The sequence below is a fragment of the Chinchilla lanigera genome, unplaced genomic scaffold (assembly GCF_000276665.1).
Source record: "Chinchilla lanigera isolate Chin_1 unplaced genomic scaffold, ChiLan1.0 scaffold00015, whole genome shotgun sequence".
NCBI classification, from domain to species: domain Eukaryota; kingdom Metazoa; phylum Chordata; class Mammalia; order Rodentia; family Chinchillidae; genus Chinchilla; species Chinchilla lanigera.
The window spans coordinates 4002793-4014925 of NW_004955416.1; the positions used below are offsets into that span (position 1 = coordinate 4002793).

Consider the following 12133-nt stretch of genomic DNA (forward strand, 5'->3'; position numbering starts at 1 on the left):
CCCACGTATAGATTCGTACAGGTAAAGTGCAGAAGGGCTGAGCTGTCCAGAAGTAAACCTTTCTCCAAGAGCAGAGACTAAAGACAGCAGATTAAAGACAAAACGGCTTCTGCTTTCGCTTTTTTTTCTCTTCTGAGGAAAGGTTTTCAACGTGCTAAAAAGTCTGTAAGTATAGCGGCTAACAGTACCAAACACAGAACAGAGTGAAGTACAAATTAAGCATTTCTCTAGGAAATTTAATGTGGACCTGAAAATGTGCAGTTATATAAATATCAAGGGAATTTCAGGTCATTGTGTTTGTGTATTTACATACATTTTAAATGTTCCTCAAAATATCTTTTCTGTTTATTTTCTGTGTGCCATAAAAGCCTATAGAGTATCATTTTTTATGATAAATTTTACTTTTTTATTTTTGAAATTGTGAAACTAATTTGTTTCAAAGAGAAAAAGTTGTACAACCCAGATCTGTGAATTGAGAAACTCATAATAGGGTTCTCTTTCTTTAGTAATCTCAATTTGCAAACATGAACCTGCCAAGAAAAAAAAAAAGAAATGAACCAGCCAAGCAAAAACATGTAAATGAACTGAGTTATCATACTTTTATTTCATTTCTAGATACTAAAAAAAAAGAATATTTGCATTATGTATTAAATTGACCATAGTGCCAGGACCCTATGATGTTATGTTACATGATCATTAATCTATTATTGCGATACACATTTGTACACACATACTTTGCATGTAAACATGTGCCAGCATATTTCCCTTGGACTGAAAAGTTATTTACAACTCTGTCTGGAGATGCATGCAACAGTGATTAACAAGTGCACAACCAACCTACAACATGCAGATTAAAACTAAATAAACAGTGCAAGAGTTTATTTTAAAACAATTACAAGATGTTTTATATTTCTCCTTCATCCTCAACTATATGTTTGAAAATGCACTCTTCATAGAAACCACATGCAAGTCTTTTTGATGGCAAAACAGTCGACTTCCAACAGCCACATGTCTACACATATCCTCAGAAGATAGCACAGACCTCACACAGCAGCTTAAAATGAGAATGAATTCATACATACAGAGACTTGTCTATGTGATTCTCTGCTCTTCCTCTTTTATTTTTATTTCTTCATCACGCTTTTTATTTATTTATTTATTTATTGGTCTTTTTTTTTGTCTTTTTTTGGTCTTTTTTCTTCCAGTACCAGGAATTGAACTCATGACCTTGCACTTGCCAGGCAGACGCTTGGCCACTGAGCTAAATCCCCAGCCCCTTCATCACCCTTTTTAGGAACCATTTGCCTATGAATGAAAATCAAACATTTAGGGTGGGAACAAAGTTTTTAATCAGTACAACTGAGGTTGATTTAATTGTTTGATGAAGACCCTTATGAATCTTCTTAGACTGACTGAAATCATCCAATCACTGCATAGCCCACTTGCCCTGCTTCAAATGAAAATTGTTTGTTTTAGGCTTTATGCAGACTTATATTGTAGATGGGGTCTTTGGCATCCACAGGATTAGCACTGTGTAATAATCTGAGACTTCATTTCTGGGAAGAAAGAAATCTGTACCTCGCATGGCTTGCTTGGGCCTGCTGCTCCCCTTGGTTTTCCTCATAACCTGTTCCAGCTGTTCATTTCCATGCCTGTGAATGGGCTGTGGTGGTGTTCTGGATTTGCTCTTCTTCCCTGGTGTTTAGATCCTGCCCCATAACTTGTGAGGCCCTTCACAGCGTGAAACACATCTCCTCTCTGAGCTTCATACACTGATTCCGTAATTTTCACTGCATCAGTTACTTTCCCCTGATTGGCAAGGTCTTTAAATACATCCCTCAACAGTACTCATTTTAATTTCTTTTGACTGGACTATAGGTTGTTTTTCCACATACTTCCCAAGTGTGGTGGCACTTAAAGTGAACGGCTACTTTTTAGTGTGAAACTATTGACTTCATACTCAGCAGAATTATTCCCTATAGACAAGTGGATCCCAACTCATATGCCAGACTCTTGATAAGTTGCCTTGCTCCTTAGGCCCCCACTTTTCTATTTTTTCCAGGTATTGTAAATATTTTTGAAGTAGAGTGACTATAATAATTACGTAAACACAGGATGATGGGAGACAGAATAGTAGCTGCGAGCGCAAGGTATAGAGCTGGTCTTCTTGGGTTCAAAGCCTGGCCCTTCTGATACCCTAGTTTCTTCACTTTTAAAATGAGGATATCATACTGACCCCCTTGTAGGGTGACAGTGAGGCTCTGAATCATCTGTTCGTGTAAAGTGCTTGGAACACTGCCCGTCACATAGGAAGCATTCAGTAAATGTTAATTACTGCATTGTTGCTTGCTAGAATCATACTACTTTATATGGATTGAAGCAGCGTCTTTATAGACATAACAGTTGATCAAGTGTCCCCTGAAATTAATGGAGACCTTGATGTCAAACTGACTTCAGAAAAACCAACCAGAGAACTAGTTACTGAGGATAATTTAGCAAAGTGATAGCTAATAATGTGATCAGAAATCTCTGAATTCCATCACTCTCTGAAGAAGCTGCATAAGGAGAAGTATAATGATAGAAAGTTAATGGTGTTTTCCTTTCTCTATATGTGAAAGTATCACCCAGGTAATTCCTGTATGGCATAGCATGGAAGGGAGACTACATTGTTTTATAGTTTAAAAAAGATTAAGGAAAATTCTTCCTAAATTTGGGGGCCCAAATTTTCTGCCTGTACCTTTTAGTATCTCCAAGAATTGTAGAAGAGTTAGAACTGAGACACAATGTATAACTTACACAATATTCTATAAAACATTTGCAATCTGTAGTCCTCAGGGATTATCTGAGGATAGCTAGATTCTTCTGGAAAACTCAGAATTTACTCACTGAAGTACCATTTTTAAAACATTCTTGGTGACAGTCTTTTAAAATACATTACAGCTTTCACTGCCTTTTTTAAACTGAACAAAATGTAACCAGCATCTGTTTTTCCTAGACTGTCCTCAGCATCTGTTGAGATAGACAAAGTCTGTTTGCCCCAACCCCAAACAGCCACAAGCTCTCGCAGTATGAATTTTTTAAATGTCTCTTCCCTAGATGTCAGCAGTCATTCACTTCAGCTGGCAAAGCGTTCCACCTGTAACCTGCCTCCCACACCCTCCATCTCCTTCACATTTGCAGCTTTAGAAACACAGTCACCAAGCTTAACACCCAAATCACAGAATGGGAGAAAATACAGAGAAGTCTTCCTTTTATGTAACCCCAGCATTCTCAGAATGAGCAAGGATACATATTGCTACACAGCCTAAGGAGCCAAGATCTGTTGGTATAAAAGCACAGAGTGAAGCCAGGCATGGTGGTGCACGTCCATAATCCTAGTGTTCTGGCAGGCTGAGGCTGGAGGACCCCAACCTGCACAACTTAGTGACTTAGCAAGACCTTGTTTCAAAATAAAATATAAACCAAGGGTGGGGAGAGGTTAGTGATATACCTCAGTACAAGAGCCCTGGGTTAAATCCTCTGCCCTACAGCAAGGGCTGGGGGCAGAGCTGCTCAGTAGCTGGACTTACGCATACCCTTCTTCAGGGAACTGTTCTGCTGTAAATTCTGGGTTGACCTGTAACTGAAAAAGCCAACTTGCTCCATACGGGACTCTCCCTGCTGCATATGTGAAGAAGGGTATTTAACTTATACTCACTGTCAAGCTTGTAGTACACATTTGTGTCAGTCATCTGTTGTTTTATTGCAAATGACTCCAGAACTAGGTGACTGAAAGTAACATACATTTACCTCACAGTTTCTATGAGATAAGCACAACTTAGCTGGTTCTTCTGCTGCGTTGGCTCGCAATCTGATCTCATCTGAAGGTACCGCTGGGGAAGGGTCCCTTTGCGTGCTCACTTAGTCTCGTGGGCACGATTCACTTCATATAGATGTGGACTGAGGGCTCTACTTCTTGTAGCTGTTGATCACAGAGTACCCTCAGTTCCTCATGCAAGGGGGGTATCCCACACAGAAGTTTGTGTCAGCATATTGTGTAAACAGAGAAGGCAATAGAGTTTACCAGCAAGATGGAGGTCCCAGCCTTTTGTCATTACCCAGTGGCTTCCTATCACTTCTGCCAGTTCTTTTTATTATAAGCAAGTCACTGAGCCCAGCTGCATTCGAAGGGAGGAGATGACACAAGGGCCTGCCTTTGCCAAGAGGCTGTCCTAAAAGACTGCCTTCCCCGGTGTATCTTTACAACTCAGTTATGACTCAAAGGAACTCTGGAAGCACCGCTGTTGGGAACCTTCTTTCATTACTGCTGTGCCCAATTTAGTTCAACACTCTGTACCTTTCCTCCTATAGGTGCAGCGGTCTCACTGCTCTTGGTAGAGTGAGTTCTGAATGCGACCTGGTACAGTTGCTAACTGTCTTTCTTTCCAGCTCATTTTTTGCTGTAAAGATGAACCATATGTGCAGGGACAGGTTAGTTACAACTTCGCTAAGTATTTTCACACGTCTTCAATATGTCTGAGTGTTACCCATATCGTCGAAGCTCCTTTGTGTTTGCTGTTCACCTGTGTGTAACACATCCATCTACAGAAAGAAGGGGGACCAATTAGACTAACACCCCCCAACCCTGCCAGATTGGAAGATCTTCAAACAAACAAAAACAATTTTTGCATCCCTCCATATGATCACAGCTGTGCTTTTAGGTTCCATCTCCTTAGAAAATACATGACTGAAAGCTACTGTGAATCCTACATGTGTGTATTTTCCCCTCTGTGGATAGTGCTTGGCATGGATAACAGCCTCTTCACAGTCTCTCAGGCCTCTGCGGCCATGAGATTGAGAACCTTTGGATTAGATCTCAGGCCAGGGATCAAGAACTCAAATGGTGACAAAAGCCAGGTGCACAACATAAGTAAGGTAGGCAGAGCATTAGAAAAGTCTCTTCCATGTCTTTCTTGGAATATGAAGTCCTTAAGATTATCCCGTGCTTTCCCACATTTGACAGAGATCTGGGTATGGAGAAATAGGGCTCTCCAATGGAAAATCCGCAGCACAAGCGTGATGATAAAAGATACCTGGCACTGAGCCTTAGCCTGGAGGAGTTGCAGAGGGTGTGGAGACTGCAGCAAAGCCGAGAATGCATGTTATGTCTGAAAGGGGCAGCTGTTACTCAGCTACAGCTACTGGTAGCCAGATCGGTTTGTTTCCTTAAAAAAAATGCAGTTTTGTATAAAACTCCCATTTTTTTATGTCTTGGCTCAGTTGTTTTTTTAATTAATGAAAACTCAGCCTTGATTGAATAGATCCAGTCACAGAGATACCACTGTTACACACAGCAACTCACTCCATGTTTTCCAGAGTGTCACTTACGGAAAACATTTGTGTTGTCAAAATCTAATTCTTAGCTACTTCCAAACATTGCCTTAAATCTGCATTTAGGAAATACAGTATGAATCAAAGCCTGTCCTCCCCAACAACCCTTGCAAAATTGGAAGATAATGAGCAAGTTACCACCAGAGTATTCACTTCCAGGTCAGGCACAGTGTTACTCCAGCTGTTGTTCAGTATCCTGGCGTTCTCCTCTGGGTCAGTTACAGACTAGAGTCATTGCACCAAAGTCCTTCACAACACTCTAGGTATATTCTAACCAGTGCAAAGGGCCTTTCCTCTTTCTGTTTAAAGTCTGATATTGTCTCACTCTTTCTATTAAACTGATCATGCATCATTAGTACAATCACAGATTGCCTAAGTATCAAGACTAGTTTTTCCACTTTTTATCTGTGAGATTAGGCATCCCACTAAATTACTTTGTGCCTTACTATCTTTATTTGTAGAACAGGGACAATAACAGCATTTCTCATGGAAATGGCATAAGGGTTAGCATAGGTAAAGTGCTTAGAAGTATGTCTAGCACATAGTAAATGCTAGGAAAGCATTAATACTGGCTGAATGTCCTTTATCCAAAATGCTTGGAACCAAGTGTTTCAGATTTGGGATTTGTTTTTAAGCATTTGATATATTTGCATATACATACTGAGAGAGCCACATACTGAGAGAGCCTTGGAGTGAGACTCAAATCCAAACACAATTTATTTATGTCTCATAGACACCTTATACACATAGCTTGGAGGTCATTGTATACCACATTTTCAGTGCACCTTTGTTCTTACTGTAGCCTATAGCATGAAGACAAGTGTGGGATTTTCCACTGATGCATCATGAGGTGCACAAAATGTTCCATGTCTTAGAGCATTTTGATTTCAGATCTACAGATTAAGGATGTCCAACTTGTAAGTGACATTGTTGTCACTCTTACTACGATTACCACTGTGTCCTATAAGTATGCCACTAGTGCGCGTATCCTGGTCATTAATATAAATGTCATGTCATGACAGTAGCTGAATCCTGCCAACCTCCCATCCTCTAGACTACCACTGTTTCAATAACCAGTACCTGGCTGTCTGATCCTACTATTACAAACCCCATATTCTCCATCTTGTCTTTGAGGGTATCTGCCACGTACTAGGCCATGTCATACCAGGCTCAGAGGACATGAATATAGTTGAAACAGTTCGTGGTCCTCACCAGGGTCCCAAAAGAAGCAAACAATGAAACAGGGTAATCCCTAGGAGACAGGTAGGCACAAAACCCACAAAAGGTGCCCTGCTGTAGTTCTGCAGTCTCCAGTTTAATTTCTCTAAATGCTCTAAAATAAAAACAGATTTTTAAGGTGGTTCTTTATAAGAACTTCATATTTCATGCCTTCAAGGTCTGCCGTGGCATTAAATTTCACCTCCCATTTTTTAAGTAGTAGTTGTTTTGCTAATTTGATGAAGATGTGTGAAAATTACTTATTTAAAGATATCTCTCATTCTAGTCTCTACTCAAGAGATTTTAAATTTTATTGGAGAGTCTTTGATCTTATTATTTTACCAGAAATGTAAGAGTGAACCTTGAGTACTGTGCATGGAACCAGTTCAGATGTTTGGTGCATGTCCCATTACTGAGCTTCTCTGGGCTGGCTGGCAGGGCTGCAGTCCCCACGGCACAGTAACCTTCCTCTTGGCACATTCTCTCAGACCCAAGGACTCTGTTTTCCTTTAAATGCTGGAAACAGTCTCTTTGGCTTTTAATTCATCACAAAGGTCCTGTTTGCCTTCTCCATGTTCTCATTCTTGTCCAGAGGTGCCACAGTAAATGAGCATGGGCATCAGAATAGTGAAACTGTTCAACCCACAGGGATCTGCTCAGTCTACTGAAAATTTTTCAGGAGTCCTGTGTTCTCCCTGTCTTACTCTCTTCAGAATGAGACTCACACTCAGGTCCTGCAGAATATAAGACCGACACACTGCCAGCTATGCTAAGACAGCAGCTCATACCTTTCCAAAATGAGATGGTACAGTTTGGGATTGTGTAGTCTCTCAAATTATCAACCAAAAACTTGCTTCTGTTAGTTCAGATAACCAAAGCGTTGGCCATATAAAGTTGCTTAACGTGCTTAGCTTCATCATAAACAGGTAAATTGCCAAACAGTTATCTTGCCAGCATCCAATAATCTCTCTGGATCCTGAGCTCCTGGAGACAGTTCAGAAATGCACTAAAGTAAATGTCAGCAACAAGGCCAGATCCTATTCTGCCATTCATTTTCCAAACTTGTCACCCTCTATTATTTTTGTCACACAAAGATCATGTGATTTGAAAGCCTATCAGTCTCTGCTTACAAAGTGAAGTTGTGTTTCTTTTTATTTGATTTGATTTGATTGATTGATTTTGGTACCAGCAATCGAACTCAGAACCTTGTGCTGGCCCAGCAGGCGCTCGTGCCGCTGAGCTATGTCCCTGGCGCTGTTTCTTCATTTTTAATTAACAATATTAGTTTTTAGATTTCAAGCTACATAACAGAGCTAATGTTACTGAACTTTACTTTCATAAGAAACACCAAAGACGCAGATAGATGGTACAGCCTTATTGTGAGCCTTACTGAAAATGTTCATAGGTGTATACTGCCTTTAGGGAATGCTGGTTGTGAACACTACGTAAAATGTTCAGACTCACAGTCTTGCAAAATTTTAGTCACCAGATTTCATCTTTTGCCTCACATGTGAAACAAGTCCATTTTCTTGAGCATTGAGGTGTCCCCCAGCCTGGCTTTTCTGCCTAGAAAATGCCATTTTGTAAAGAGCTATCATGCTTCATGTCCCTTGGTTTATGATTTAGCTGTTCAGGAAAAGTACAGGCTGCTGTTGCTCTCTCGGTTCTGATGATATGTGTTTTTGTTTTATTAAATCTTTAAAATACTGGGCTTGTTTTTTATGGCCTCCATATATTCTTTTGTTCTTCTCTTTGACTCGTTAGATCACATTTTTTTCTGCCCTTCGTAAAAATATTGGTGCCTTTCTGAAGAACATTGTGCTCTACAGCACGGCTGTATAACACAGTGGAGGAATGTGTTGAGCCTACTGTTCGTCTGCAGAGGCTGTGACTCAGGGGTGCCTCGCTGACGGCAAGGTCAGAGGCCTCTTAGATATGGTCCTGGCCAGGCTTGTATTGAGAACTCAGAGATCATTTGGTGCAAATCAGAGAGGTCTCCACAAAACAGAAGTGCCAGATAATGTGCATTCCAGATGTGGGCAGTTAGACTGAAACTTACTAAGAAACCTAGTAAGCAGAAGCAAGTTCTTGTCCAGGTGTGAACTTGTGTGCATTCAAGTACTGGGTCTCACACTCTGTGCATAAGTAGCGTGATTCTTCTGACCCTGGGGCAGCTCTTCCTGGAGATACTGAAGAAGAGAACACCTGCAGGCAGCTCTGAGCTCCTGGAGACTCTCACTGGGCCAGCGCTCCAAGTCTTCTTGTCAGACCCAGCTCCCGTGTTCCCAACAACAGGTTCAGGTGATGAGTTGCCATTTCTTAGCTCTGCCCCTGCACACAGGAGCCTCAGAATCTTGAGTAGAGCTTGGCTGCTCTACTGATGTGAATCCCCGAATAAACCAGCCCATGACATCCAACTGAACTTTTTCACGTGCATACAGTATCTCACAGGCCATCCTGTACTGTTAGCTTTGGCAAGTACACTACAGCATATAATAAATCACGGAAGGAAAAAGCTTTTGGCCTATCATGGTTCAGGCTGCTGTAATGTTAGAATACAGAAAGCAGTTCTGTTTTTAGACATCCTTTTACTAACCAAACATTCATAATTTATGATTTCACTGTAAAATTCCTGCAACACTACACCAAAAGTAGTACTGCCCTTTAATTAAGTGCTCTCGGTAGGAAAAACATGGAACTGATGTGCCAAGCTTCTCTCTGTGCACGGTGATTGATAGTGATTACATCTTTATGAACCCAGCCTAAAGGTCTCTACTTCCTGATGGGTGAAGTAGTGTGTAGGGCCACTTCCTGAGTCTGCCTGACGGGGATCAGGCGCTGCTAACAAAATTGGAGATAATTCGAAGGCACAAGTTAGAAATACTGAGTTTTTAAGCCTTCACCCATCTGTACTTTGTCACTAGTCTACCTTACTTTGTTCCTTTTTCCTCTGAGAACCGATGACCAGATTTCATGCAGTCCCCACACCCGGTTATAATGCAGAGAGTAAAGTACTACCTGAAGGTCCCTTTAAGGAACTCTAGTTTGTCATATGGATAATTTTTAAGATTGGAGACAAATGGATGACAGGAGATAATTATGGCCCTATCAGTACATGAGTATAGAACATTGTAGCCAGAGAGGATGTGAAGCTGTTCTATTAAAAAAATTAAGACATTCTTTTTTTGACTTGCATTGCAAGTAGGCAAGTTTAATTTTTAGAATAATACCTCTATTAAGAGACTAAAATCCCAACCCAGGTATCTTGGGCTCATCATTGTTTCTGCTGCTGTTTGATCTTTCATCAACTAAGTAGTCAAGTCAAGTCCAGCTTCTAACACCTTGCTGACAGGTAATGTGGGTAGATTTACTGTACCTGAAATTCTTCAGGTTCCTGGAAAAAAAAGGGAACAGATCCATTGCAAGTGGCAACACCTGTATTAAATGAGTTCTTTATTTTCTTTGCCTGCTTTCATTATAACGATAGCAATGAAATCAAAAATAGTCATCTCCTCCATGCCTCTAAGGTGACATTTTTCTGGAGCTCTGTTGATGCTATGTGTGTATGTTTTTCTCTGATGTTTTTGCAGATTTGGGCCAGGCTTAGTCATCTATTGGTATGGATTTATCCAGGAGCTGGACTGCAACCGGGAGAGGGGCATCCTGCTCAAAGCCTGTTTTCCCACAGACATTATCACCTTGTGCCATAGCACCGCTTGACCCCACAGATCCTGGAAGAGAAGTTGGGCGGAAGAGGTGAATCCGGAAGCAATTTACTTTCCTGCAGTGTAAACTCCTGGCAACATCTGCCCTGAACTTCAGCTGAACTCTTACTGCATGGCCACGCCACTACCTCTCTAGACAAACATATCAAGAGTTTCTGTTTTCCTTCATCCCTTGCTGATGCAAGCAGCCAAGAACTACAGACACAACCCACTCATTATCAGCATCTCTGTCTCTGTCAAACAGTTAGTTTATAGATAGTCATAATCTTTTTTCCTTCCAGATGGTTTCTTCTTGTACAGTGAACAAAGGAAAAAACGTGGAGACTGAAAGGTGTGATTTTTCAATTCTCCCAGCCACCTTATTTTTTTCCCCTAAGCCTCCATTCATCGTCTCTCCTTCCCCCTTTCCTTTCATACATGTTTCCAGATCCCCAATAATATTGTCATCGTGGAATAACCTAGAACAAACCTAGAAAAACTGAAGGTGGGAAGCTAGACAGATGTTCCCTCTCCCCTGCGGGGCTTCAGCATCCCTGGACCGCAGCCTGCACTGCTCCCCAGCCCTGTGCAGCCTGCAGTTTCCTGGTTTCTGTGGCACAGGGCCAAACTGCAAAAATACACTTGATGAGAATTTCCGCTTTTGATAAGGCTTATTTGAACACCAAACATTTTACATTTATATCATTTAAAAGTATTAGTTATGTCTGGAAATCACACTTTGGCCTAGGGGTAAGAGAAAGGATTGAAACTAATGGCCCATGCTGTCTAGAGTTTATCTTTAAACATGATTAGTTGTCAGTACCATGCTAGCCAGTATTTTTGTGAATAAAAAAGCACATTCTGTAGTATACTGCTTTTTGTATCTGCATTTTATAGTGCATAATTATACAACACTCAAGTAATTTAGACATTAGAAATGTTTGGCTTTGAATGAATGAATTAAATGTACCAAAAATAAACCTAGCTAGATTTTTACATAAGCAAAATAAAGTAGACTTTATATTTGTTCACATTAATTTATTCACTTCTACGTACTATAGACCAGACTTCAATCTAAAGGAAAACATCAATAAATAATAAATATATCTTTTGAGAAATTGACAGTTCCGTAGTTCAAAAAACGTATTTAGGAAAATATTTGCCTCTGTGCTTATGAAACATAACTTTTTATATTGTCAAATGGATGATCTTGGAAATATTAATAAAAACGTAACTTTTGCAAACACTGTGTTACACAGATTACTTGATTCTTTCAAAAGACTAAATTTGTCTTTGCTACTTTGTTTTATACCTAAGAAAGTTTGTAAAATTCTGCTTGTTCTTCCTGTGTGTGTGTGTGTGTGTGTGTGTGTGTGAGTTTGTGTGTGTGGTTGTTTGTGTGTTTTTTGAGACAAGGTCTCACTCTGTAATTCAGGCTGACCGTGAAATCACCATGTGCCCCAGGCTGGCCTGAAACTTGAGGTGATGCTCCTCTCTGTCTCCTGAGTGCTGGGATTACAGGGATGCACCACCCCAGCTGGCTGTTCTTCCTTTCAAAGGACATAAACGTATTGAGTCCAAAATACGATTTTAACTCTGAAGTGAGGCTACATTAAATCACAGGGGAGAAGAAGAAAATGAAATGATAAAGGGGTTTCAGGCAAACTTCTGCTTTCATTGTGAAATTCATTATGCAGGTTTTGTAAGTGAGATAGAAGGATTTGAAACTACTAATTTATTGCCTTGATACATGCACATGTTAAACAAAAATGTTCGTAAGAGCAGGTTTCATGTCATGCTTGAAACTGCTTTTTTCCCCCTTAGGAAAAAATTACATTTAT

The 12133-nt window shown here is 40.4% G+C and overlaps 1 protein-coding gene across 3 annotated transcripts in view; it reads left to right on the plus strand.

Moving 5' to 3' along the window:
• LOC102003651 (chromosome unknown open reading frame, human C15orf41) overlaps window positions 1-11536 on the plus strand; it is a 208361-nt gene extending 196825 nt beyond the window's left edge. For all 3 annotated transcript variants that reach the window (XM_013512674.1, XM_013512675.1, XM_005381186.2), the window contains one exon: window positions 10179-11536. In XM_013512674.1, coding sequence (XP_013368128.1) covers window positions 10179-10298 — 120 coding nt within the window. In that variant the 3' untranslated portion in view covers window positions 10299-11536. The remainder of the gene's footprint in view (window positions 1-10178) is intronic.
• The last annotated feature ends 597 nt before the right edge of the window (window positions 11537-12133 follow it).